This window comes from Rousettus aegyptiacus, unplaced genomic scaffold (genome assembly GCF_014176215.1).
Source record: "Rousettus aegyptiacus isolate mRouAeg1 unplaced genomic scaffold, mRouAeg1.p scaffold_m13_p_3, whole genome shotgun sequence".
In the NCBI taxonomy this organism is placed as follows: domain Eukaryota; kingdom Metazoa; phylum Chordata; class Mammalia; order Chiroptera; family Pteropodidae; genus Rousettus; species Rousettus aegyptiacus.
The window spans coordinates 134,288,075-134,313,002 of NW_023416306.1; the positions used below are offsets into that span (position 1 = coordinate 134,288,075).

The 24,928-nt window shown below is 35.7% G+C and overlaps 1 protein-coding gene across 1 annotated transcript; it reads left to right on the forward strand.

Annotated features, from left to right (window-relative positions):
* Positions 1 to 8,491: 8,491 nt before the first annotated feature.
* Positions 8,492 to 16,759, forward strand: CUNH15orf61 (chromosome unknown C15orf61 homolog). Its single transcript, XM_016140989.2, has 2 exons — positions 8,492 to 8,885; positions 13,322 to 16,759. Exons 1-2 carry the CDS (start codon positions 8,540 to 8,542, stop codon positions 13,447 to 13,449), a joined length of 474 nt encoding a protein of 157 aa, XP_015996475.1. The 5' UTR covers positions 8,492 to 8,539; the 3' UTR covers positions 13,450 to 16,759.
* The last annotated feature ends 8,169 nt before the right edge of the window (positions 16,760 to 24,928 follow it).

Consider the following 24,928-nt stretch of genomic DNA (forward strand, 5'->3'; position numbering starts at 1 on the left):
TTTTACTTGATTCTTGTGATAAACTTAAGTAAGCAGAGCAGAAACACAGAGAGGTTAGTTAACTAATTCCCCTAAGATAATAAAACCTATACTAGGGAGTTCAGACTCAAACCTAGGTCTTTCTGTCTCTGCAGCCATGGTTCTTCCCTGTACCTCATTGTTCCTGGTTGAGGACTTCATTTTGCAAATGAGAGATCCATTCTTAGAAGGGGGGGGTGGGGGTTGTAATGTGCCCAGAGTCATATAGCTTCTTAAGAAAGAATACAGATAAAGTAGAACCCAGGACTACTGACTCCCTATCCAAAGCTCTGTCAACCACACTATCTTTCAACTACATGCTGGCTCAATAAATTAGAAAAAAAAAAAATCCTAAATTACCGCATAGTCAAAACAGCGACCAAAGCATGCTGTTATACTTCTCTGAAGATTACACGGCATATGTGCTTGGTGCTGCAAAATGCCTACCTGATGACACTTGCAATCCTAAGCTTATTGGATGTGGCTGGGAAGCAAATGAGATTCCAGTGCCCCTGTTGCGCATAGGTGCTCAATGAGCATTTCCTGCATGGTGGGGAAGTGCCCTATATTTACAGTATTTGATCCAGTTAACAGCAAGATCTAATGTTAAAATTAGCCTTGTAAAAGTTTTTACCCTAGTTCACACAAAAACAAGATTCTGAGATTATGACTAGCAATTTTTCATAAGTTGATTTATCTGAATAAAACCTATAAGGTTTTGAACCATTAAACATTCGATTTAGAAAAAAACTTAGCATACGGAAGAATAAACTGAGAAATGGAACAGATTTGTTTCTTGTAATAATTATGAACAATATCTCAAACTCAGCATCCTTAGACCACTGGGCTGTGTAGGATGAATGTGCTAATTAATCAATTACTACCCAACAATGGACCCTGTTTATTTACTGAAATGCACCAGAAACATGTGCAGAACTGGTAATTATTAATCATCTTCAGTAACAAATATGACTCAAGTTCACCTTCATATAATTAATAGAGCATGTAGTTAGCTTTAACATCTTGCTTTAATAGGAATAGCAATAAAGAATAAAAAGAAAGAGCTGAACCACAAGTTGTAGTGCACTGAAATGCTGGTTTGGACTAAATGTGCCTCTTATCCATAGCAGGCAAATTATGGCCAGATGCTCTCTCTATCAAAACCCAAGTTTTAAAACCAAACTTTTAAATTCGAATAAAAATTTAGACTTATGGAAAAGAATTCCCATATACTCTTTATTCAGGTTCCTCAAATAAAACCCAAGTTTTAGGGCTTGATCACTTAGATTTGGGTCTTTGTTGGTGGTGCCCAAACTCCTCAATGCATGGCTCTCAATTTTAAAAACATTTTTAAAGTACTTTCAATATACATAGAAATAGTTTGTTTTTATAACAAATTTTGCAAGTGATTCAGTTGTGAAAAATAATATTTTTCTTGCCATGTTTTTTTTTTTTTTTTTGAGAGTCATCATGTAGGTCCCAAAATTTCCTTTGACCCAGACAAACTTCTGAGCTAGATGGGCCATATTTTGGGTCTTGAATACTATTTCCCGTGTCCCTACTGACTGTGTAACATCTAAAGAATGTTAAATTTTGTCAGCTACATTTACACATAAGCCTGGCATCATGTGACTCTTTTTAACTCTAGTCAAAGCATGGAGTTTTGAGTCCTGCCAATGTTAAGTTCAAATCTCAGCTCCATCACCGGCCTGCTCTGTGACTGTAGGTAACTATTTTAACCTCTCTAACTTCTGATAATCAGTTTTCTCATCTTGAAAATGAGGAAGATTAAATGTGGCTTGGGAGTGTTGTTTAAATGAAACAATAGATGTAAACTATCTAGCAGGAATAAACACTCAGTAACTAGTAGATATTGTTATGTTGATGGCATTACCCTCTGTAGCCACTTTCAGCTTAAGAAACTAAAATGTGCTTGTTTATTCACACACAAATAGAAAACTATAAAGCTATTTCATACCATGGAATTTGCAAATGTAGATGAACACTTTTCAAAGTCTTCTCCTGAAAGGAAAAATCATACAAAATTTAATACTATTACACAGTAAATTAAAAATCTGTCCCATTTGCAAATAGCAGTGGAACATCACTTCAAAAACCTAAACTGACAATTCATAAATCAGGTTGGACTACGGTATTTCTATTACATAATGATTCGAGGCCCCTTTAAATGGAGAGCTCCCTTAGGGCATCTCCATATTTGTTTATAGATCATTAACTACTTGACAGTGAGACTGGGAAGGGGGCATAAAGACTTACAGCTAAGATACTAAGAGCCACTGTTGTTTTAAGATCAGCAATAAAACCAACACATCTTAAGAATTTGATATGAAAATATGATTTTTGCTATAAAATGTCATATGCATCTCATGGATGTATCCGTTGGTAAAATAAGGCTCACTTTACAAAGCTGGAAACATAACTATAACCCATGTGACAAGGTGAGTTTACTTGGCTGTGTTTTCAAATGCTTCCTGAAATGCTGACTACATATTACAAAGACTTGTAATATTGAAAACATGCCCATAAAATAGATTGTGTTCTCTACCAGCATAAACCATTACCTAGTTTCAAAAACTCATGAAAATGTCTCCTTGCCATCAGATTCTAGCACCCATAGTAGAAGGGAATAAAAATGTTTCCTAATGAAAAGTTCACTGAAAGCTACGAGACTAGAATTTTGATTCTTGATTCTGGCATACAATTTTGAATATGTTTTTTACCTATTCTGTAGTTTAATTTCTCCAACTACCAAAATTAAAATTTTAATTAAATTAAAACCATTGACCCTACATACTATAATTTCTTTCTCTAACATCCCTCAAACATACTACCTCTATTCACTTTACGCACTTTTTTTTTTTTCAGTTATTCAACGAGCAGAACACCTACCATGTACCAAATACTATCCTAGGTAGATCACAAAGGTTAACAAAACAGACATAAATCTCTGGCCTTAGGAAGTTTACATTCCAGTGGGGGTAAAACTTGAGAGTAGTTTAGACACAAGATGCTTTTAAATTAGATTCTGCACCATGTTCATGGTAAAATGTTTTACCAGAGTAATTCTTCTTGCCACTCATTTTAATAGCAATCCCAAGCTGCCAGCCAACTCCTTGAGGGGCTGTCAAAATATCAGTCAGTTCCACAGAAGGACTCAAGAAGATCTAGAAAAGAATACACGGTTCTTTCCTTTCCTAATGACTTCTGCCATAACTCAGAACGTCTATGAGGATAATTTTGCATAAAACCAATGTACATCGTCTTTGACAGGACAGACACAAGGATATACAAATGGAGCAGCAAGCAGTGTTTGCCACTTTTGAGAGTGGAGAGAATTAATGAACATTCATCCAGCTGCAGGGGTAACTCGCCACCACCTCCTCTGGTGTTGAACTTGGCTTAGAGGGCACTGAGCCATTAAGCAGCCTTGGGTTCCTAGTAGATTTGGGTGGCTCTTTTGGGTATCTGTTTTTAAGTTCCAAAGCATGCTGTAATATAAATCATCTCCATAGTCTTTCTTTCTTTTAACCAAAAGTCCCTAAGCCTCAAATTGGAAATAAAATCCCAAATATAAACATTTCTATCCCTTTTTCATAAGTTCTTTATCTTTTACCAGCATGTTGACATATGCAGCCAGTATGTTGCCCATAATTCTCCCCAGACAAGCATTGAATTAAAATCTAAAAGCCTACTACTCTATTCTCTCTTAAATCACACTATTATAAACATGCGAGTAAATCAGGATCTCACAGTAAGGCTATAAAAACAACATGAGAATACGTACTCTGTGTGTGTTTGATCATGTTTGGGTAATATCCACTATATATGTTCTCTGTACATACTTCTTCCTAAACACTAATAATAGGATGTGTTAATATATGATTGTATCTGTAGAACTCAATGTCTTTTTCAAACTTTTCATTGAAGTATTATATACATATAGAACACATGTCATATGTGCTCAGTAAAAATAATTTTCACAAACTGAACACATCCATTTAACTAGAATCCAGATCAAGAAAGAATAATTTGTTGGTTCATCAATTCTAACAAATGTATCACTCTGATGGGAAATGTTGGTTGATAATGAAGGAGGCATGCAAGAGGCAGGGGATGTATGAGAAATCTCTATTACCTTCCTCTTAGTTTTGTTGTGAGCCTAAAACTACTCTAAAAAACACAAAGTTTCTATTTTTTTTTAAAGCTAAAGAAATAAAAGGGGAGGGAGAGGGAAAGGGGGAGAGAGAGACAGAGAGAGAAGAGGGAATAATCCTAGTCCCCCAGAAGTCTCCTCATACTGCTCTGGTTACCACTATCCTGCCTCTTAATAGCATAAGTAAGTTGTGGCCAGTTTTTTAGTTTATAGAAATGAAATGAAATCATGTAGTAAGAACTTTAATTTCTGGCTTCTTTCACTCTTATGTTTGTGAGATTCACGCTTGTTACGCATGATTCTAGGTCATTCCTTCTCATTGCTGTACAGCATTCCATCATGTGAACATGCCACAATTTGTCTATCTACTCTATCATTGATAGGCATTTGAGAAATTTCCAGGTTGAATATTACAAATATGAGTAGTGCTGCTTTGAATAGTTTAGTACATGTCTTTTGGAAAACACATGCACACAATTTCTGTTGGGTATTGTTATGGACTGAATGTTTGTGTCCCCTCAAAATTCATATGTTGAAGTCCTAATATGTTGAAGTCTTAATTTTTTTTTTTTTTTGCCTGTACACCATTGCATGTTTATTTCTCAGGGCGTTACAGGTAACCTCTGCCGGGGCAGGCAGTCCTGTATTTGGAGGTAGAGTACATGAAGAAGTGATAAAGGTTGAATGAGGTCATAAGGGTGGGGCCCTAATCTGGTAGGGCTGGTGCCCTAAATAGAAGAGGAAGAGACAGACACCAGAACTAGCTCTCTCTGCTATGGAAGAATATAGCAAGATGGAGCTGCGAGCCAGAAAGAGAACTCTCACCAACAACCCAGTCAGCTGGCATCTAGATCTTGGACTTTGCAGTTTCTAGACTGTGAGAAATAAATCTCTGTGGATTTTGTTATGGCAGCCTAAGCACACTGGTACAAATATATACCTAGGAGTGGTATGGCTGCATCATACGGTATACATACAGGCATACCTCAGAGATATTGTGGGTTTGGTTCCAGATCACTACAATCTGGGAGTCGTAATCTCTTTGCTGGTAGAAGGTCTTGCCTTCAATGTGTAAAAAAGCAACTCGTGTGAAGTGCAACAAAGTGAAGTATGAAACAATAAGGTATGCCTGTATATTCAGCAGTGATATATACTACCAAAAATTTTTCCAAAGTGGTTGCCAACAGTGTATAAAAGTTCTAGCTGCTGCATATCCTCACCGACACTTAGTACTTTCCATCTTTTCTGCTTTAGCCACTTTGGTGGGTGTATGATGTTATTGCATTATAGTTTTAATTTCCATTTATTAGATGATAATTGAAATTAAGCACTATTTCACATGTTTATTGGACATCTAGATGTTCTTCTTTATGAAGTCCATTCATATACTTTGTCCATCTTTCTACTGGATTGTCTTTTTTTAATGATTTGTTCTAGATTCAAGTGTCTTGATGGATATATGTATCACAAATACTTCTCCCACTCCGTGGATTACTTTTTTACTGTCTTAATAGTGCCTTTATATGAACAATAATTCTTAATTTTAGTATATTCCAATTTATCAATTTTGTAGAACTCATTTTTAACATGTTCTGAACATCTGCAATGTCTTAGGTGCCTTTAAAACAAAAACAAGAAGGCTAAATACCTTCTTTCTAAGGAGCAGCATGATATTATCCAGGCACATGCTAAGTGCTGTACACAGTATCACTCATTGTAGTTATTTAAAGGGATTCTAAGGGATATGCACTTCTCCTTGCTTTGTGGAAAACTAGATATTCATGTATTTAACTCTTATTTATTGGACACAATATTTTTTAAACTTTGACTTAGGCTTTTGAATATCAACTTCTCTTTGTTTCAAGGCCATAAAGAAGTAGAACTGAAAAGAAAATCAAGTATCTGATCTGAGTTGTGAAGTTTTGATAAATTATGTCATTTCTATTATGGAAGTGCCACCATATAATCTTAGTCAGAAGAGATACCTAGGAGTCACGTTCTCCAGCTCTGTATCTTTAGATTAGGGTAATATTTCATTCAAACACTTTTGAATACTTGGGTGTGGTCCACCAAATATCTGCTCTCTTTGGAGGAATTTCCCACCTCAGAAAAGAGAGGGAGATACTCAAAGGGCCTTGGATTAGGGGAACCCCCATCACTGATGAGGCTTTTCCAAGAGGGCATCTTCCAACAGAAATCCTTCAGTTCCCTAGCCTATGGTCCCCAATCTTTTTGGCATCAGGAACTGGTGCACCTATGAGAATCTAACACCTGATGACCTGCGGTGGAGCTGAGGAAGTAATGCTAGCACTGGGGAGCAGCTGCAAATATAGATGAACCTGTGCTCACTCACCTCCTGCTGTGCGGCCCAGTTCCTAACAGGCCATGGACTGGTACCAGTCTGCGGCCCAAGGGTTGGGGACCCCAGCCTTAGCCCTTTTCCCAAGGCTTCATGAGAGAATGTAGTGAAACTTGTCTAAATCTAAATCCCTGTTTCTCTTTATCAGTGACTTTGACCTTTGATGCTATAGAACCTAGGGTTTCTGAGACATACTTCAGAGGCTCCACAAATGTTTGATTCAAATTTCATTTTTTTAAAAAAAGATTTTTATATTGCTAAAAGAGATAAATGCCAAAATTTAACATATTGCAAAACTGCCCTAACACTGATTTGAGATTGTCATTTCAGTGTGGATCTCAAAATTAATCTCCTCCTACAATCTTTGTAATTGATTTCAAGATTTCAAGGTGAATCATTTGAAAATCACTCTTATTAGCATCTACTTCTCTGGAGGTATTAGGATATTCTTGGTAGTATACAACCAAAACAGAGAAAAAAAGAAATAAATTGTCCCGAGGCTGCTATAACTGCAACTGTTGTCCATAACCCCCAACTTCAAAATTTTTCTAGCACAGAAAGCAGGGTCAAGAATCCAGTGGCAGTGGGGCCAGAAAATACATTCTGAGCTTGGTTCTGCAGACTTCTTATTTATCATTTTAGCTACCCATTCCTTTCAAATAAATTCCTTTTTTTAAAATTTTTTAAATTTTTATTTTTTGGCTAAACCAGACTCTTTGTTTTATTTACCTAAAACTAACGTTAAAAATTTGAACTTATAAATGCTTAGTAATAAAACACATTTTCATTCACTTTATATGTTGAGGTTCTGTGACAAAGGACTCCAAAGCTTTCTAAAATTTAATTTGAAAATCAAAGTACTGAATCACCTCCCTGACTCCTGTCCAGGCACTTCTGTGCCAATCTAACTACCTAAATGGCTCCATCTAAAAGCTTTTTAAAACTATTATCTGATAGGGAATCCCAAAAGATAAAGCTCAAATTATTTGCATGACTACAAGGCCCCTCAAGATTTGGCACATGGTAGCAGGTGCTTAATCATTGTTTGTTGAATTAATCAATAAAAACTGGAGAATGTAAGAATGTAAGATAGTGTGACTATCTTACACTAGATAGTGTCACACTATCTTACATTCCTCATGAGTTTCAACAGCAATAATAGTAATTGTTATATGCTGCTTACACATAATTATCTCATTTACATCCAGTGCTTTCCAGACACATTATACATAGATTGATATGTAATGGATTGATAAAGGAGACTGAGGATTATAAGGATTTCTAACTAAAACACTTCTGGTCCGGCATTCACGAGGCTTTTAGGAGAGAGGTTGTGGTACCCATCTAGGCACTGCACAGAGAAAAGTGGGACTTTTTAAAAAATAAACTTTTTATCTCGAAATGTCTGAGACTTAAAGAGGGAACACGACAGTGATGACCTAACATAATAATTCTCCCTGACTTTACTAGCCAATGTAAATCTGGGGCTTGGCTTTTAACTCATTTTCTGAAGACACCTCAAGCATCTCAACAAGACCAACCTAAAGATTTCAGTTAAGCCAGGACTTAGAAGACAGACCTGGGTATGAGTTCTGCCACTTACTAGGGGCGGTTATTTTAAGCCTTAATTTTCCTGATACTCAAAGTGATAAAACCTGAACCATGTTACCCAACCAGTTTTTTAAGACCAGCCCCACGGTTAACTGCTACTACACGAGGTCACGCATGATGATTTAACCACCTCCTCTGCGCACCCTGCGCGAATCTCTGATGCGACCCCCTCCGCTCGCTCCGCGGGAGGCCGCGGGATCTTCGTGCGCACGCGCCGCTGCGCCCGGTGGGGCTCTCGCGCGCCCACGCGGCGCCCGTTGGGCGTCCCCGCTGTTAGCTCCTTGGAACGGGCGCGCGCGCGCGCTCTGGCGACCCCGCCCCCAGCGGCGCGCGCCCCCACGGCGGCCGACGGGCGGAGGACGCGGCCCGGGCCGGCCATGGAGGCCCTGCGGAGGGCCCACGAGGCCGCGCTCCGACTGCTGCTGTGCGGGCCCTGGGCCTCGGGCGCCGCCTCCCACCCAAAGCCCCGTGCCTCCGAGGTGCTGACGCGGCACCTGCTGCAGCGGCGCCTGCCGTACTGGACCTCCTTCTGCGTGCCCTACAGCGCCGTCCGCAACGACCAGTTCGGCCTCTCGCACTTCAACTGGCCCGTGCAGGGCGCCAACTACCACGTTCTGCGCACCGGCTGCTTCCCCTTCATCAAATACCACTGCTCCAAGGCTCCCTGGCAGGACCTGGCCCGGCAGGACCGGTTCTTCACGGCGCTCAAGGTCGTCAACCTCGGTGAGTGGCCCGGGCCGGTGAAGCATGGCCCACCAATGGTCCCAGTTTTGAAAGCACCCTGACAAACGTTTTCGCTTGGAGATCAAGACCCCGGCCCATGGTCAGACCACGTGGCTCCCAGTGCAGGTTGGCCTCGGTGCTCGGGCTACACACAGTTCGCCCCTTGCTGTCGGATTTCCCAGACACTGCCACGCTGCACCCTTCTAACACTGGCCTTGGCTCTGATCTTTTGTATTCACCACCCAGTAGGTGCTTATCAAAGCCAAGTTGTTGCTACTGAATTGTCCCCTTGTCCCCCGCCCCGGAAAGTGGGATCTACCCACAAGCCTATACTGCATTACCCCTGTGGAGGGAGCATTACATGCTCACTTCTTGCGGCCCTGAACTGGCATGGGAGGACCCTGCATTGGGCAGTAAGGAGGGTGTAAGCGCAAAGTGGCTCTGAAGTTAAAAAAATGCGTTATCGCAGGACAGGATTCTTTCTCATAAACATCACTTTGTGTGTACGTTCCTATTCTAAAAACTGGAACCATTTTTTAAGTTTGTTTTCTTTATATGAAATCCCAGCAAGTTCCTTTTACTAAAAGCACTAAAGATTTTCACCAGTCATATTAGCTGCCTCAAGTGCTAAGACTAAAAGATACTTAAAAGACTCTGCCTCTAATATTTGTAGGTTTTCATGGAAATATTCCGAGAGTATTTATTCTTGCTGGATGTTTATTTTCTTTTGATTAATGACAAAAGAGGGATGAACATTGACATGGGTGTATCTTTTATATATAGGTCAGTGAAAAATAGACCTCAAGATGTTTTTAACCTGTTACTAGCTGATATCAAATTAATCCGGATTTCAGTAATTCAAAATCTAAACGTGGGAGCTGAATCATGTTACCTAACCAGTTAAGACCAGAGTTAAAGCTAAAGCAGCTGTACTAGTGTTATATAGTCTGATAGCTCATTAAATTTAAATATGTGTATTTTTGCTTATAATAACTCACATATGTCAGTCATGGGGCTTTTGAACCATTGCTCCACTGAGACTGTCCTGGGTTCAGTCCAATAAGGGGAAGATCATTTAGCAATGTGTAATCCTTTTAAAAAAATGTCTTATTATGTGGCTGATGGACTGTATAGAGCAGTGGTCCCAACCTTTTTGGCACCAGGGACTGGTGCTCCTATGAGAAACTAATGCCTGATAATGTGAAGTGGAGTGAGGCATTGATGCTAGCGAATGCTGGGGAGCGACTGCAGATACAGATGAAGCTTTGCTTGTTCATCTACTGCTGTGTGGCCAGGTTCCTAACAGGCCACAGACAGGTACTGGTCCAGGGGACCTCTGATATGGAGCATGCCCACTAATTTTGAGGTTGATACAAAGTTGAGAGGGTAAGGTGACTTAGAAAATTCAATTCAAAATTATTTGGAAAGACTGGAGTGATGACTAGATTCAAGAATAAGGTTTTTTTTAAAGTTTATTTTAACATTTTTCCAAATCAGGGGGAAAAAATCATTCTTCCCAAATGTAAAGAGTGATACGTTGGGAAAAATATAACCAGACAGAAAGTATAACATGAGCCAAATGCATTCTTTAAAAAAGTTTTCACCATTTGAAACCTAATACTTTAGGAACACCTGATGGTTAGGGGCTTCTCTTTTAAATAGAAATCCAAAGTAGGATCCCAAAACATTCTCACAAAGAAAAGTAAAACCTTTTGCTGAAAGAAACAACAGTTGTAGTTTTTTTTAATGTGGAAGAGAAGGTGAAGAGTGATTGGTTTTTGTGGTTTTTTAGAAATTCTAAAAATCTTGCTTAGATGGGACCAAGTGTTTTAAGTTAAACAAAACGGAAAATGTCCTGCTCATGCATGCTTTAATATAACTTAGCTTATACTGATAAAGGGAATTTATTTTTGGACTTATTTAAGAGTATATTCACCAGTTTGGTAATGTTTACTTTGCATTTTTGTCTGAAGGTAGAGAATGTGAATTAGATAATAGAATTGTTTCCTATTCCGTAGTGTACTGTTGCCCTTCTGGATGCTGAAGTACATGTTCCATTAATAAAAATACTCAGGATTTTATTTGTCTTCTTTCCTTCCAAATTAGAAATGATCAGAATAATTCATTTTTCAATTTTGTAAATAATAAAAATTTCTCTCTTACCCATTTGTTCTTTCTCCTCTGCCTTTTCTTCAATGGCAGCTGACATTTTACTGATGGTTTATCAGTCTGAGAATCCTGCTGGGAAGTAGAGAGATTTAAGAAAAGCAACCCACCATAGAATGAATGAGTAATTGGAGACTTGCTACAAAGTTCTAATTTTTTTTTTTAAGTACTTAATTTGACAGTGGTTTACCTACTGTTCAGATGACTCAAAATGAATTAATATCCAAAGAACTGACTTTCATTTTCATTTTGATGTTATGTTTCAGTCTGGAAAAAGTTTAATTTTTCATGGATTCTTAAAGACTTCAAAGCATATGTGCAATAAAGAAAATTATATTTTTTAAAAAATGTGTGAATTATATAAGTGGCAAATCCCATATAGTGTATTAGCCTGACTCCATTAAAGTGACTGCAGAAGAATAGACTTTCTGATGCCTATATCCCAACTCCATCCCCTATCAAACAGCATTACTGGTTCTTAGTTGTTTCTTAATAAGAGATAATATAATTATTAAGCTAGTGATCTTTGATCAGTCCTCCATTTTAGCTGAATAAATATTGACCATTTGTTTGATTTAAAAAGTATCAATATTTAACTGAAAATTGATAAATACTGTAAAGCAAACAAAATTTTTATTGTCACCAGCTATTCCTTAAATTTGTTTTAGAATTGGTTTAATTGGCATATCTGGTATACTTTACTCTCAGTATATTTAGAAAAGTAATAATGATTTCTAGAGCCTGTTTTCCTCACTCCACGGATTTTCAGCTTTTGAAACTGTGATATCGTATTTTAAATTTATTTTTTATTTCAACTGTTCCCTCTACTCTTCACTCACTTCTACCTGTCTTGTTCTTGTCCACTCCCTCACCCCAGGCCCTACTTGCCTTTTTTTCCCTTTTTGGTTAAATGATTTATAAATAGCTTTATGTTGTTACTTTTATGGATTTTTTTTTTGTTTTTTTTTTTGCGTGACATCCCCTTGGGCATTTAGAGATTCTTTGGGGGTATTACCAGCGCAAAAAAGGTAATAAACTGTAAAAGGTTTCATAGGAGTTCTAAGGAACCCTGTGATAGTGACAAGCTTTGACCCAGTATATTCCTAAAAATAGAGATGTGCCAGCCTGAATGGGCATTTTTGCCTCTTCTCATTGCCAGCTAGTGATGCTTATCCTGATTAATCTTTGGCATCACAGTGGCTGGAATGCAGCTTCAGGGAATAAGTACAAAGTAGTTCACTGCACTTATTCACTCAAAAAGACCATAACATAGCAGATATACTTTTGCAGAAAAATAAGAAAAAAATTAGCAATGTGATTAGTCCTGAGTTCGTACTGATTTCCCTGTTAACTAGAAAGTGATATTCCAAATGGACGACTCTTTTCAGTTGTTATTTTCTGTCTAACTCCTACACAGCAGCAATAAAATACTTCTGTAGAGCATATATGTTATTGATTCATGTGCCTTTGGTTTTATATGCTTTTATTATGTTAATGGTTACTTTTAAATAAGTATTTTAAAGATAAAAATTGTTAAAGTTTATTTCCAACATAGTATCATACGCATATGTAGGCTTAATCCATGTCTCAGGGTAGTATATGTTTAGTTTCATGTGTCACAAATGACAATCTCAAATATAATAGCAAAATCAAATGGAAATATTCCAAGGAAGAAACATGTTTTTGGAGTCCACTTTATACCTATTCGTTTTCAAATCAGTTGTGAAAATACTAATGGGATTGTTTCTTTCTCCTGACTGTTGTACTAAAATCTTCCTTAGAGTTAGGCTTTGCCTTCATTTTGAAGACAGCTATTTGACCCAGTTTAAATTGTACAAAAAAATTACTTTAGCCATCAGTGTTACTGTCTAACGTAAAGTATAGTAAAGTTGACCTAATAATTTAAGCCCAATAACCAGGAGTATCTACAACTAAATTAATGAGTATTCTGTTTGCTTATTTGTGAAAAAATATAGAATTATTACATAATAACTTGGAGGTAATGAATTAGTGCTTATAAATTGCTTTGAAGTAAAATTTGTACCAGTCATATCTATAGTTTTAAAAATCTCTAGGGTCACACAGTTGTTACTATATTCCACAAACAGATGAAATCGAGATCTTTGAGTCAATATTTACTAATATTTTTATAACTTTATAATTTGTTGACATTGCTAAAGAATGCTATGTAAGTCGTACCATGACAAATATATGAGTGCATGATTAATAAATACCGATGTTCATAAGTAACAAATTCATTTGTTTTTTAGGTATTCCAACTTTGTTATATGGACTTGGCTCCTGGTTATTTGCTCGAGTCACAGAGACTGTGCATACCAGTTACGGACCAATAACAGTTTATTTTCTAAATAAAGAAGATGAAGGTGCCATGTATTGATAGTGTGCATTGGAGAGCATAAATATTAGTGGATTTTCTCTAGTGTGTACATGCAATATTTATTTTTGATCCTTTAAAATAAAACTTCTGTAAACACCTTGTTCTTTTTATGATGTCTGATATTTTAGGATGAATCATTACCCTCAAGAGGCAAAGCTTTTCATACATCGTTATAGATTACATATTCTCTTCAGCCTATGGTAACTCAAAACACATGAAACTTATACCAATTTTTTCCTAGAAGTAGATTACAAATAAAAATTGATTATAATATATATAGATCCTACAGTTAGGTATTAACAAATTATCTTTAAAGAAACTATAAAACCCACACAAAGAAGAAAGGGGAAAATCTTTTATATAACACTGGAAAAAGTGAAGGATTTTAGGATATATGGTAGAGAGAATATATATCATTGACAGATCCAAAACTGATGCTAATTCTAACTGCAATCCGAAACCTAAACCATTCAGTTGCTAAGATTTTAAATGGAAATGTGTTAAAGCCCTTGTGCCATTTACCTGGACGACAGGTCTGGGTATGATGTGGAAACTTCTTATTGCATAAAGAATCCAATACCAACTACTTTTTAAAGTACAATAATAAGTGGTTAATGTAAATGCAACAAGATGAAGTTAAGACTTATTAAAAGTTAAAATAGCATGCTCACAAAGCTGTAAGAATACCATCTAGAAAGACCCAGAAAAATAAATTTGATAACTGTTTATAAAAGCAATTAGCTGAAATGGTACATATCCATAGACTTATTGGCAATGCGAAGTGGGCTGAAATTTTAAAGACCTGATGGCATTTTTGCATTAGAATTTTATTAAGTTAATTGCATTTTTGAAAGCAAAGTCATTAAAAAAAATTATCCTTGGGGGTAGTTACAAAATACCCAGACGAATGGTAAATTTCAGAAATTTGGAGTAATTTAGGGAGAACTAAGTAGAACTATTTAATTTCTAAACCAATGGGTGTTTAAGATTTATGACCTCTCCCATAATTACAAACATACATTATATATCATTTTATGTTAATGTGCTGTTGATACTCTATAACATTTACACATTTTTGTAGCAAAATATAAAATTCAATCTAACCAGCATTTGAGTGCTTGCTTCTGGCAAATCAGTAGAGAATGAGTGGAAGTGACTGAGGTGAAAGCACAGAATCATGAAGCAATACAAACTGGCTTTGTTAAAGGTAGTCATTTTAAATAAGCTACAGAGAGTGAAGAGTGAACTGTTCTTCAAACATATGTAGTGTTCACTTGTCTAAAACCAATTCTAAGTAACACTTTAATCAAAGAAGTACTTATGCCAATATATTTAGTCCAGAAGAATATACTTGACACTAGTTAAATGAATGGCTTACACAAAGGAGACAGTGTTACATTAAGCTTCATTAATAATAAAACTGACTATTAGCATTTTGCAAAGAAGGCTAGAACTGATTTCCTCTGTAATGGACAAAGTTAAATAACTATAGCTCATAAATTTTAAGTCAAATACTGCTCATTCATTGCTGGTCTTGTCAATACTTCTTATTGTAAAGGTTTGGTCTCAACACAAGGCTGATAAAATGGTTTTTAATTACCAGACTAAACACAGCTTTTCAGTAGAGTTGCACTTCTTTCCACACTGGCCCATTTGATTTCTGATAATTTGTACTGCTGACTCTGCTTACCTGTTTTTCAATAGCTATCGTCAGTGTGACTTCATGTTCATATAGTGATAGGTAAGTCTCCTTGGAGAACATCTTTGACAAACAACCCTATTGATCTCTGTAATTCTCTGCTGCTTGCAGCATTAAATAGAACCTTGATTTCTTGTCTGATGTGCTGTGTAACAATTAAGCAAATGTAATATTTTCTTGTATTACATGAAAATCAATAGACCTCTTGCTCTCATGGAGTTGATCATGGTGAAGAATGAACTCAGTGATGGCTAAGGGTATGGTTCAAATATTAAAATATCATTCATTGGACTTATTAAGTCTTATGAACCTTTTAGTCTGAAAAAAATGTTCATTGTTGAATAGTCATGGTTTGTTTATTTTTTTTTCCAAGTTGGATATTACATCGAAGCATTATGGCCTAAAAGAGGTAGAGCATAAATGCTGAAACTCAAGAGATTGATTCTATTTTTAGTATCAGAGCTGTCTTACTCTTTGACCTCAGGCTAATAACTCTACTCCTTTGTGTCTTATTTTTCCACCTGTAAGCTGAGAAGGGCAAAACAAGGAACCTTTCTACCTTAAAATGTATCATGAATATGCTTGTAAGCAAATGTCAGTTTTACTTTTATTTTAGAAAAGCTGTTTTTGTAATTCTCATCCTTTTGTTCCATATATATTAATATCTAAAAGACTTCATTAATAAAAATTTAAAAACAATGTGAGAGGAAGAAAGAGGACAGACACATTGAAGGCATCTTGTGAGTGTGTCTGTGCACATGCTGGTTATGCTTGAGATGGCAAGCAGGGTTCCAAGACGACCCTACCCATCTGAATATCAAGAGTTTTTGTAATGAAACAACCAAAAACAGCTTTTCTGCTTATACTACTTTAATGAGATTTTGTCTTTAAAATAATCCAGGCAAAACTATTTTTTAATGAAGGTGCGGTTTTAGTATAAAATCTTGCATCTCTTCTATTGTTATTTCTATACAAATCAATTATTCAGTATTAGAAGAAATTTCTCATCAAAATTCTTAGTTCCTGTATACGTTGTGTTGTGAACCACCATAAAAGTGCAGTAATACAGATGGGAGCATAAAGTTGCTAATATAAAAATCTATAGTTTCGCAGTGCTAATGTCTTAACATACCAAATTAAATATAGTCATAATTTTTCATCACATATTTAGTCACTAATATTTTAATTATTGATGTTAGTAAAATTGAAGTATTTTAATGTACATTTCGTGTCGTTTATATTCACTCAAAACTATAATCACAGAACATCTGTAATTCATAAAATAACTCAGCTCTTAAAGAATGAATGATACTTGAATGAGCAGGGTGACATAAAGACAAGGATCTTGGTTTCATTTCATTTAAAAGGTAATGCAGATAACAGAAACCTTATCCTAAAGCTACTAGATCAGGTATCTACTTTTTTTCAGGCCTTACCATTCAGACAGTAATGACGTTTGGGGCATCTTAACCTAAACAAGTACTTAGCATTACATCTCACCTGGGTCAACAGTCTAGGATATCAGAGTTAAACTGTGTTACTGTAAATTAATGGAAAATGTAACTGCACTTTGCTGAAAGATCAATGTCCAATAAAGGCTGCACAATCAAATCTTGTTGCAATGATTGAGGTCTTTAATTGCCTTTCAAAGATAAGGTGGTAATCAACACAGCTTTAACTGATCTTTTTTACTAGTTCAATTACATGCTAATGACTAGTGCCAAGTCAGAATCTTTAACTACTTACACTTATTAAATCTTATGTTAGTAATGAAAAATTACTTTAGCTACACAATCAATAGAACACAAATCTTAATTACTATATTTCACTTTTTACCATTTTATGTGCTTTACAAATGTTTCACAAGAGCTTTCCCAACAGTAAGAAGTGTTATTGGTAGTGACTACATTCCACAGAGTATTTTTCAAATATAAAGTGGGAATCAGATGTTGAGAAAAATTTTTTTTCTTTATATGAAACTGACTAAAATAGTTTCCACTGACACAAACTTGGCCCTCCAGCTACTTCTCAGAACTCTGTTCTACTAATTGAGAGTACACTTAATACAACTGGGATAAAATAAACCTAAATTGATTTTAGTTAGTGTATTTCTAAAAGTTCGGTTAGCTTTTCAGTAAAGATTTCATCTAGAGCCTACTATAAAATCCTTTTTTGGGAAAGCCTGAGCGTTCATAAAGGCAAATGATATAAGAATAAATAGATAAATTGGACTTAATCAAAATTTAAAACTTTTACGGTTCAAAAGACACTATCAAGAAAATGAAAAAACTGACAGAATGGGAGAAAATATTTGCAAACTATTTACTATTAGAGAAATACAAATCAAAACCACATTGGGATACAATTTCAAACCCACCAGGATTGCTATCAAAAAGACAGATAATAGGTATTGATAAGGATGTGGAGAAACTCGAATCTTTATACATTGCTAGTAGGAATGTAAGATGGTGCAGCCACTTTGCAAAAATTTGGGAGTTAAATATTAAACATGGAGTAACCATATGATCTAACAATTCTATTCCTAGATGTATAGAGAATTGAAAACATGTTCACACAAAAACTTGTACGCAGATGTCCACAGCAGAATTATTCCTTCTAGCCCCAAAGTGGAAACCACTCAAATATCCATCAATTGATGAATGGATAAATAAAATATGGCATGTTCGCACAATGAAATATTATTCGGCCAAAAAACAAAAAAAGGAACGAAGTATTGATACATGCTATAGCACTGATGAAGCTTGAAAACATGCTAAGTGAAAGAAATCAGTCATAAGAAAACCACATATTGTATGATTCGACTTATGAAATGTCCAGAATAGGCAAATCTATAGAGTGGTGGATTGGTGATTGCCTAGGGCTGGAGAGGCTGGGAGGAAATGGGGAGTAACTTAATAGGAATGGGATTTCTTTTTGGAGTGATGAAACTATTCTAAAATCGACTGCAGTGATGGTTGCACAACTCTGACCACACTCAAATCACTGAATTGTACACTTTGAATGGAAGTACTGTATGGCATGTTAATTATCTCTTGATAAAGCAGTTAAAAATTAGTAAGTAGGGAGGGAAATTGGGTAGTTACTGTTTAACAGGGTATAGTTTCAATTTTGCAAGATGAAAATTCTGGCAATGGATGGCACCGATGGTTGCACAGTGATGTGAATGTATGTGATAGCACTGAATGGTGCACTTTAAAATGGTTCACATCATCAATTTTATGTTCTGTGTATCTTACCACAAACAAAAAATTTTAAAGTGAGTAAAAGATTCAATAGAACTATGATAAAATTAACTTTTTGATTTCTATAAAAAATAACAAGTTTGGAAAAATGGTAGAAATCGAAAGAAATAAAACATTAACATTTTATATGTTCCAGTCTTGGAATTTAAAAAATTTTAGTTATGAAACCTAGTTTTAATTAAGTAGAAGAAATCTCATTTGGGATTATTTTTAGTAGCATTAAGAAAAGGATATATTTTGGTGTGAGATTACTTAAGATAAAACCAAAGAAATGCATGAAAAATGTTAGTAAATGAAAATATCTAGTTTTAGATCCTAGTTGTTGGATAAAGAATATCAGCTACTACCAGAATGAGATTTTATATAGGATTGCTTATAGCTCTTTTAGTTGCATTTATATCATTTTAAATACAGTTTATGAAGATTGTACTATTCCATTATATTATTAATTTATCTTCAGTGATATTTATAGTATCAATTTAAAAGCTGTAAAACTTCATGAAAAGTAGCTTCAATACAAGGATTTTGATAAACAAAGGCTTTCAATTTTTAAAAGAAAATCACGGAAACTGTACTTCTTAAAGATTTTAAGTTTTTGTTGTTGATGATGATAGGATTATGAACCTTATAAACTCAGTATTTTTTAGTTAACCTAAATACATAAATCTATTTGAATTCACCTTATGAAAAGAGATATGTCATTAGATATATGATCATTATATGCTTTAGTGATTCATGGGCCTTGTTACATACATGCTTTGTAATGTATGAATTATTTAGTAAGAAAAATCACAATAATTTTGTTGTTACTCAAAAATTTATGGGTTGGTAGAAACAATTATGCAGACCCTGAAGCTCGTGTGTTAAGGTAACATCATTAATGCTACATAGTATGATTTTTTTAGTAGTTACTTGACATAACCTTTATGGCTTCTGCTAGAATATATCAGTAATTTTATAACGATCTGTCTGTAAACAGAACATTGAATTCGTTAAACACAAAGTGATTCATGTAACTCTATTTTCCTTTAAGTGCATAATTTAAAATCATACCTAAAGAGTTGTTTACCTAAACCCTAAAGGAATAAAAATATAAAAATTAATACTCTAATAGATATAAATTTAAAACTTTATTTAATGAAAGTAGATATTTTTATTTTTTAAAAAGTAGATGTTTAATAATTGGATGAAAATAACTCTTCTTTGTACGTGGTATTAAGGCCTTTACTGTGGGGCAAAGCCAAAATTTTAGTTTCTTGTGCTTTCAAATCTCCAAATTTCATAAAATGAAAGAACAAACAATTTGCAAGTTAGAATAAAAATCTAAATAGTGTCACTTAATTTTAGATTACATTTTAAAATTAACATTCATTCATTCATTCATTCATCCTACAGGTAGTTTTGCACTGACCATGTCGAAGGCAAATTTTAGTAATTTTACCTGTCAACAAAATCTTGCAGTTCTGAACCTACATAAAGGGTCCATTTAAGCCATACTAAAAAGATTGCTTCTATACACATCTGGATGAGAACTATGAGTTACTAATTTTTCTTTCCAGTACTTGTCATATAATGAAGGCTCTATGTCAAATGAATCCGTGATGATTCAAGTTAAAAGAAAATTTGCCTTTATCTTTAGGAGATTTAAGAAAGGGATACTTTAATTGGAGATCATATGGATTCTTTACAAGAAAAGCAACAAGTTTTGAAATACTATCTCAGATGTAATGAATTGATTTACTCTGTTCTATGCATTCTAAAAAATAAAAGATTGGAAACTTGTTGCATTTCAAAAGGTGCCATCTCCTTTCTCAAATGGGAATTTTGCTTTCTAAAGTCAAACAGAATGATGCGTAGAAGTAAATGAGGTGAAACATTAAACAGAAAGTACTAGGATCAGTTAGATTATTCTTTTTAAGTAGAACTAGAAAAAATGCATTAGTAACTAGGAGACAAGAACATTTTAATTAATTGAGTTGGCAAAAAATTGGAACGAGTTACTTCTTAACGCAGCGAGTTCTGCTTTTGGAGATGTTCAGAGAGGCATCAGGACAAATCCTTCGGTAGATGTGGAGAGAATTCTTGAATTGATCATAGGATTAGACTGGTGATTTTGTAAGTTCCCTGAAACTGCAATTTTATTATAATTTTTGAATGCTTATGTCTGATTCCCAGTCATGCTATTTAGTTTGGTATTTATTGGTATTCTACTATGGTGTCATCTAAAGAGCCTTGATTTGAAAATAAAAAAAATATGGCTTAAGGTCTCTTGCTATAGCATTCATTACTGGTTGAATAAATTTCAGAAAAATTAGAGCTTTCTAAGTCTTAGTGTGTTCATGTATACAATAAGGAGTTTATCTAACACTTACATAACATTTATTCATGCCAGGTCCTAGACGATAAGCACTTTACACATGCTAACTCATTTAATCCTCTCATAACAAACCAATGAATTAGGTACTATTTTTATGTCTATTTTTTAGGTGTGGAAACTAAGAAGTCCTTCCCAAGGTCACACATGGTGAGTGTTATTTCAATCCTTATAGTGTGTCTACAGAGTGAGTCCATGTTCTTAACTACTACTCTATACTTTTCTACGATGCAGAGGATAATTGTCAGATAACAGGTGTGCTCTGCAAGCTGAAAAGTGTCACAAAAATGTGAGATATATTTTGTTAGTTAATATAAAGGAAATAGATATGCTTAAACAATGAAAAGAGGGAAATAATAATGCTTAAGTGATTTATAAGTTTACCAGCCTACCCCAATCTAAAGGAAAATTTATGTGGAAATTAAATCTAATGACATTTTAAATTAATGAACTAATTCATTTTAGAGCATCTAAAATCCATAGTACTTGGCACATAGTAAGTGCTCCATGAATATAAGTTTAACTGTTGTTTTTGCTTCTGCAAGAGTGCTAAAATTGGTCCCACTGTTTTGTTTTGTTTTCTCCATTCCTGCCCAAACAGAAGAGAGCAGACTTTCCTGTCACACTTTCAGGAGTTTGTAACTGATCATTTTTGTCCATGTTTCTTCATGTTTTTTTTAAAAGACAATAGATAACTAAGCACAATGAAAATGCTTATGTTTATTGTTTAGTTATTGCTATTGTAAGTTATATCTTTTTAAAATTAATTTCTGAGATATTACTGTTTGTGTATAGAAATGCAATTTAGTTTAAAAAATTTTTATTTGGGAATAATTGTAGATTTACAGAAAAGTTGCAAATATAATAGAGTTCCCATATTCCTAGATTCTCCTAATGTTGGTATTTTACATAATCATTGTATATACGTCAAAACCAAAAAGTCAATATTGGTACATTATTACTAATTAAACTCCAGACTTTATTTAGAATTCACCAGTTTTTCATTACTTGTCCTTTTTCTGTTCCAGGATTCTGTTGAGGATCCTACATTCCATATAATTGTCATGTCTCCTTAGTCTCCTTCAGTCTGTGAGTTTGTTTTGTTTTCATGACCTTGACAGTTTTGATTTGAATTTGTCAAGTATTCTATAGAATGTCCCTCAATTTGGGTTTGTCTAACATTTTTGTCATGATTGGATTGGGGTTATCAGTTTGAGGAAGAAGACAACAGAGATAAAATGCCCTTATTATATTCATAACAGAGAGTACATGCTATCAACATGACTTATGACTGGTGATATTAACCTTGATCACTTGGATGGGATGGTGTCTGCCAGGTTTCTCCACTAGAAAATGATTGTTTTCATCCTCTATTTTTATTATATTCTTTTAAATCAAAATTAATCAACACGTATTTGAGTGTTATATGCATGGGCCCACATTAGGCACTAAAGAAGACAAATGGGATTCTTGAACATAGGAGGCAATCAACACTTTGTTATGAAATTTGCGGTTCAATAAGAGTCTATAATGATTGTTGTCTGTGGTGGTGGTGGTGGTGGAAAAGCAAATGAAGAAGTGAGGCATTCCTATTAATCCATTTTACCATCAAAAGCCACTCATTAATTCAACAAAACTTATTAAAGTGCCCACTGTATGCCAGGCACTATTTTAGGTACTTGGGATAATGGCAGTGAATAAAATACATATAGTTCCCTCTCTTCAGGAAGTTATAGATTCATGGGGAGACACAAATGAGTAAAATATGTGACGTAAGACAGTAATGACTGCCAGGAGAAAAATAAACTAGGGAAGGGGCGTAGGAATCATACACACCTGTGTGCTTGTACTTATGAGTGAAGTGGGTTTGGGGCTGTTTTGCAATTTGTAGTAGTGGGCTAAGGGATGGCCTTAGCAAGAAGGTGACAGTTAAGTCAAGACCTACAGAATGTGAGGGAGTGAGCCATGTGGATATTGGGAGTAACAGCAATCCAGGCAGAGGAAATGGCAAATGCAAAAGCCCTGAGGTGGGATGCCTGATATGTTCAAGGAATAGTGAGAAAGAGGGCGAGCGGTAGGAGATGGGGTTTGAGAGTTCAGAAGTTGTGGAGTGCAGAATGAGCAGAGTTTCACAGGTCAAGGAAAGGACTTCAGTTTTTACCCTGCTCAAGTTAGGAAGCAATCTGAGGAGTTTTAACCAAAGGAGTGACCTGATGTAACGCTGGCAAATGGGTTGAGAATAGACTTGGTAGCAGGGGTAAGGGTGGAAACAGAAAATAGGGAGAGAAATATGGTAGTTTGGACTCTAGCAATGCAGTGGTGGGAAGGGGTCAGATTCTGGGTGAGGGACGATTCAAGATTGACAGTAATGTAAAAAGAGATGAAAGAAAACCTCTCTGAATTTATAGTAGTAAAATATAATTTTCCTTATTTAAATAATTAATTTACAACATCAAAAAGATAACCAGATTAAAAAATGGGGAAAGGACTTGAATAAACAATTTTCCAAAGAAGATATACAAATGACCAACAAGCATATGAAAAGATGCTCAACGTCACTAATCACTAGGAAAATGCAAATCAAAACCTCACACCTATTAGAATGGCTACTATCAAAAACACAAAATAAATGTTTGAGAAGATGTGGAAAAACTGCAACCACTGTACACTGTTTGTGGGACTATAAAATGGTGCAGTCACTTGAAAATGATATGGTAGTTCTTAAAAAATAAAACAAACCAGAATTACCATATGATCTACTAATTCCACTTCTGGGTATATATCCAAAAGAATCGAAAGTACAAATTGAGTTGGTTTTCTCCATAATACTATGAATAAAAAAGCCGTTTTAACAAATCATAGGTGCACAGAAAATTTTTGTTTTGTGGTCTATTTTCTCTAATAATGGGAAATGAACTTTCAATAAAAAAGTACATGGGGACCTTGAGCAAATAATTTTTTTCACTGGACTGAAGTGGAGGTGGAAAGGTAGAATATCTGGATGATCTGAGGAAATAAATTCCTACCTAAGCTATTAATTTACAATAACTGAAAAGAGATCATTTATCTCTTACGATGGACTTTCAAATTAAATATGAGAAACTCAAGCAGAGAAAATATATGCAGAAAAATTTTTGGTATACTTAAACTAACCAATATTTAAAATATTTTTTCTCTTGCATTGATTAACTGTCTGTTAGAGGGGAAACTGACAATCCTCCCTTATGGGTTTCTACAAAATTCAGCCCCCAAAGTAAAGCGATATGTGTAACTTCATTAGAAAGAGATAAAGGGCAAACCCACACGCTGCAATTTGTAAACAAACGTTTGAACAGGCACCACAGATCAACAAAATCATGCACTTCAAAATCTGAGGTTAACAGGCATTTTAAAATAACCGAGTGCTATTGCTACTGCTTCTGACATCACCGATTGCGTAAACATTCCTACCTAGCTGAAATTTTATGGACTAAACCGGGTATCTTTTGGCAATGGTTTTAAAAGAGAAGATGATGCCACTACTGCAGCTGTCCCTAAGAAGTTAAAACTCTTCACTTAATTTCTTCTCTGTTGCTTTTGAACAGGGGTCTATTTGTTATTTCCCGTCAATCGTGGGGTAAACAACTTCATTCGAAAAGTCGTATACGTTTTGCTAATGTGGGAGAAACATGAAGAGCTTCTGGATCTGTGACTGGAAAGAAGGGAAAGAAAAAGACTTTGGTTTTTAAAGTTCTTGCCTTGCTCTTCCTGATTTGGTGCCGACCCCTCCACGAATGTTTAGGTACACGGCTTGACAAAGAAAAGAAAGCTGCAGTCCTGGTTTTTCTGAGGCGTCTGTAAAGGCAATCAGTTTTCTCCGTCTCGTTGGCTTTTGGCGGACTCCAGCGCTGGTTCAGTTTCCTCCTTCGTTTGTTAGAGGTTTTTACTTCGCTGCCTTTAACGAGGGTCGGGAAAGGAAAGGCCGTCATTCAGTAGCCGCGGGAAGTCCCCCGGCGACTGGGGTCACGCGAGTGGGCGGGACGACCAGTCCGGCCCCCATCGCCGCAGCACCGCTCACTCCCTCTTCGGGTCCCGCCCTCCGGGGCTCGGGGGCGGGGCCGTCCGCAATCTGCCCTCTTCCAACATGGCGCCCCGGGAGGCGGG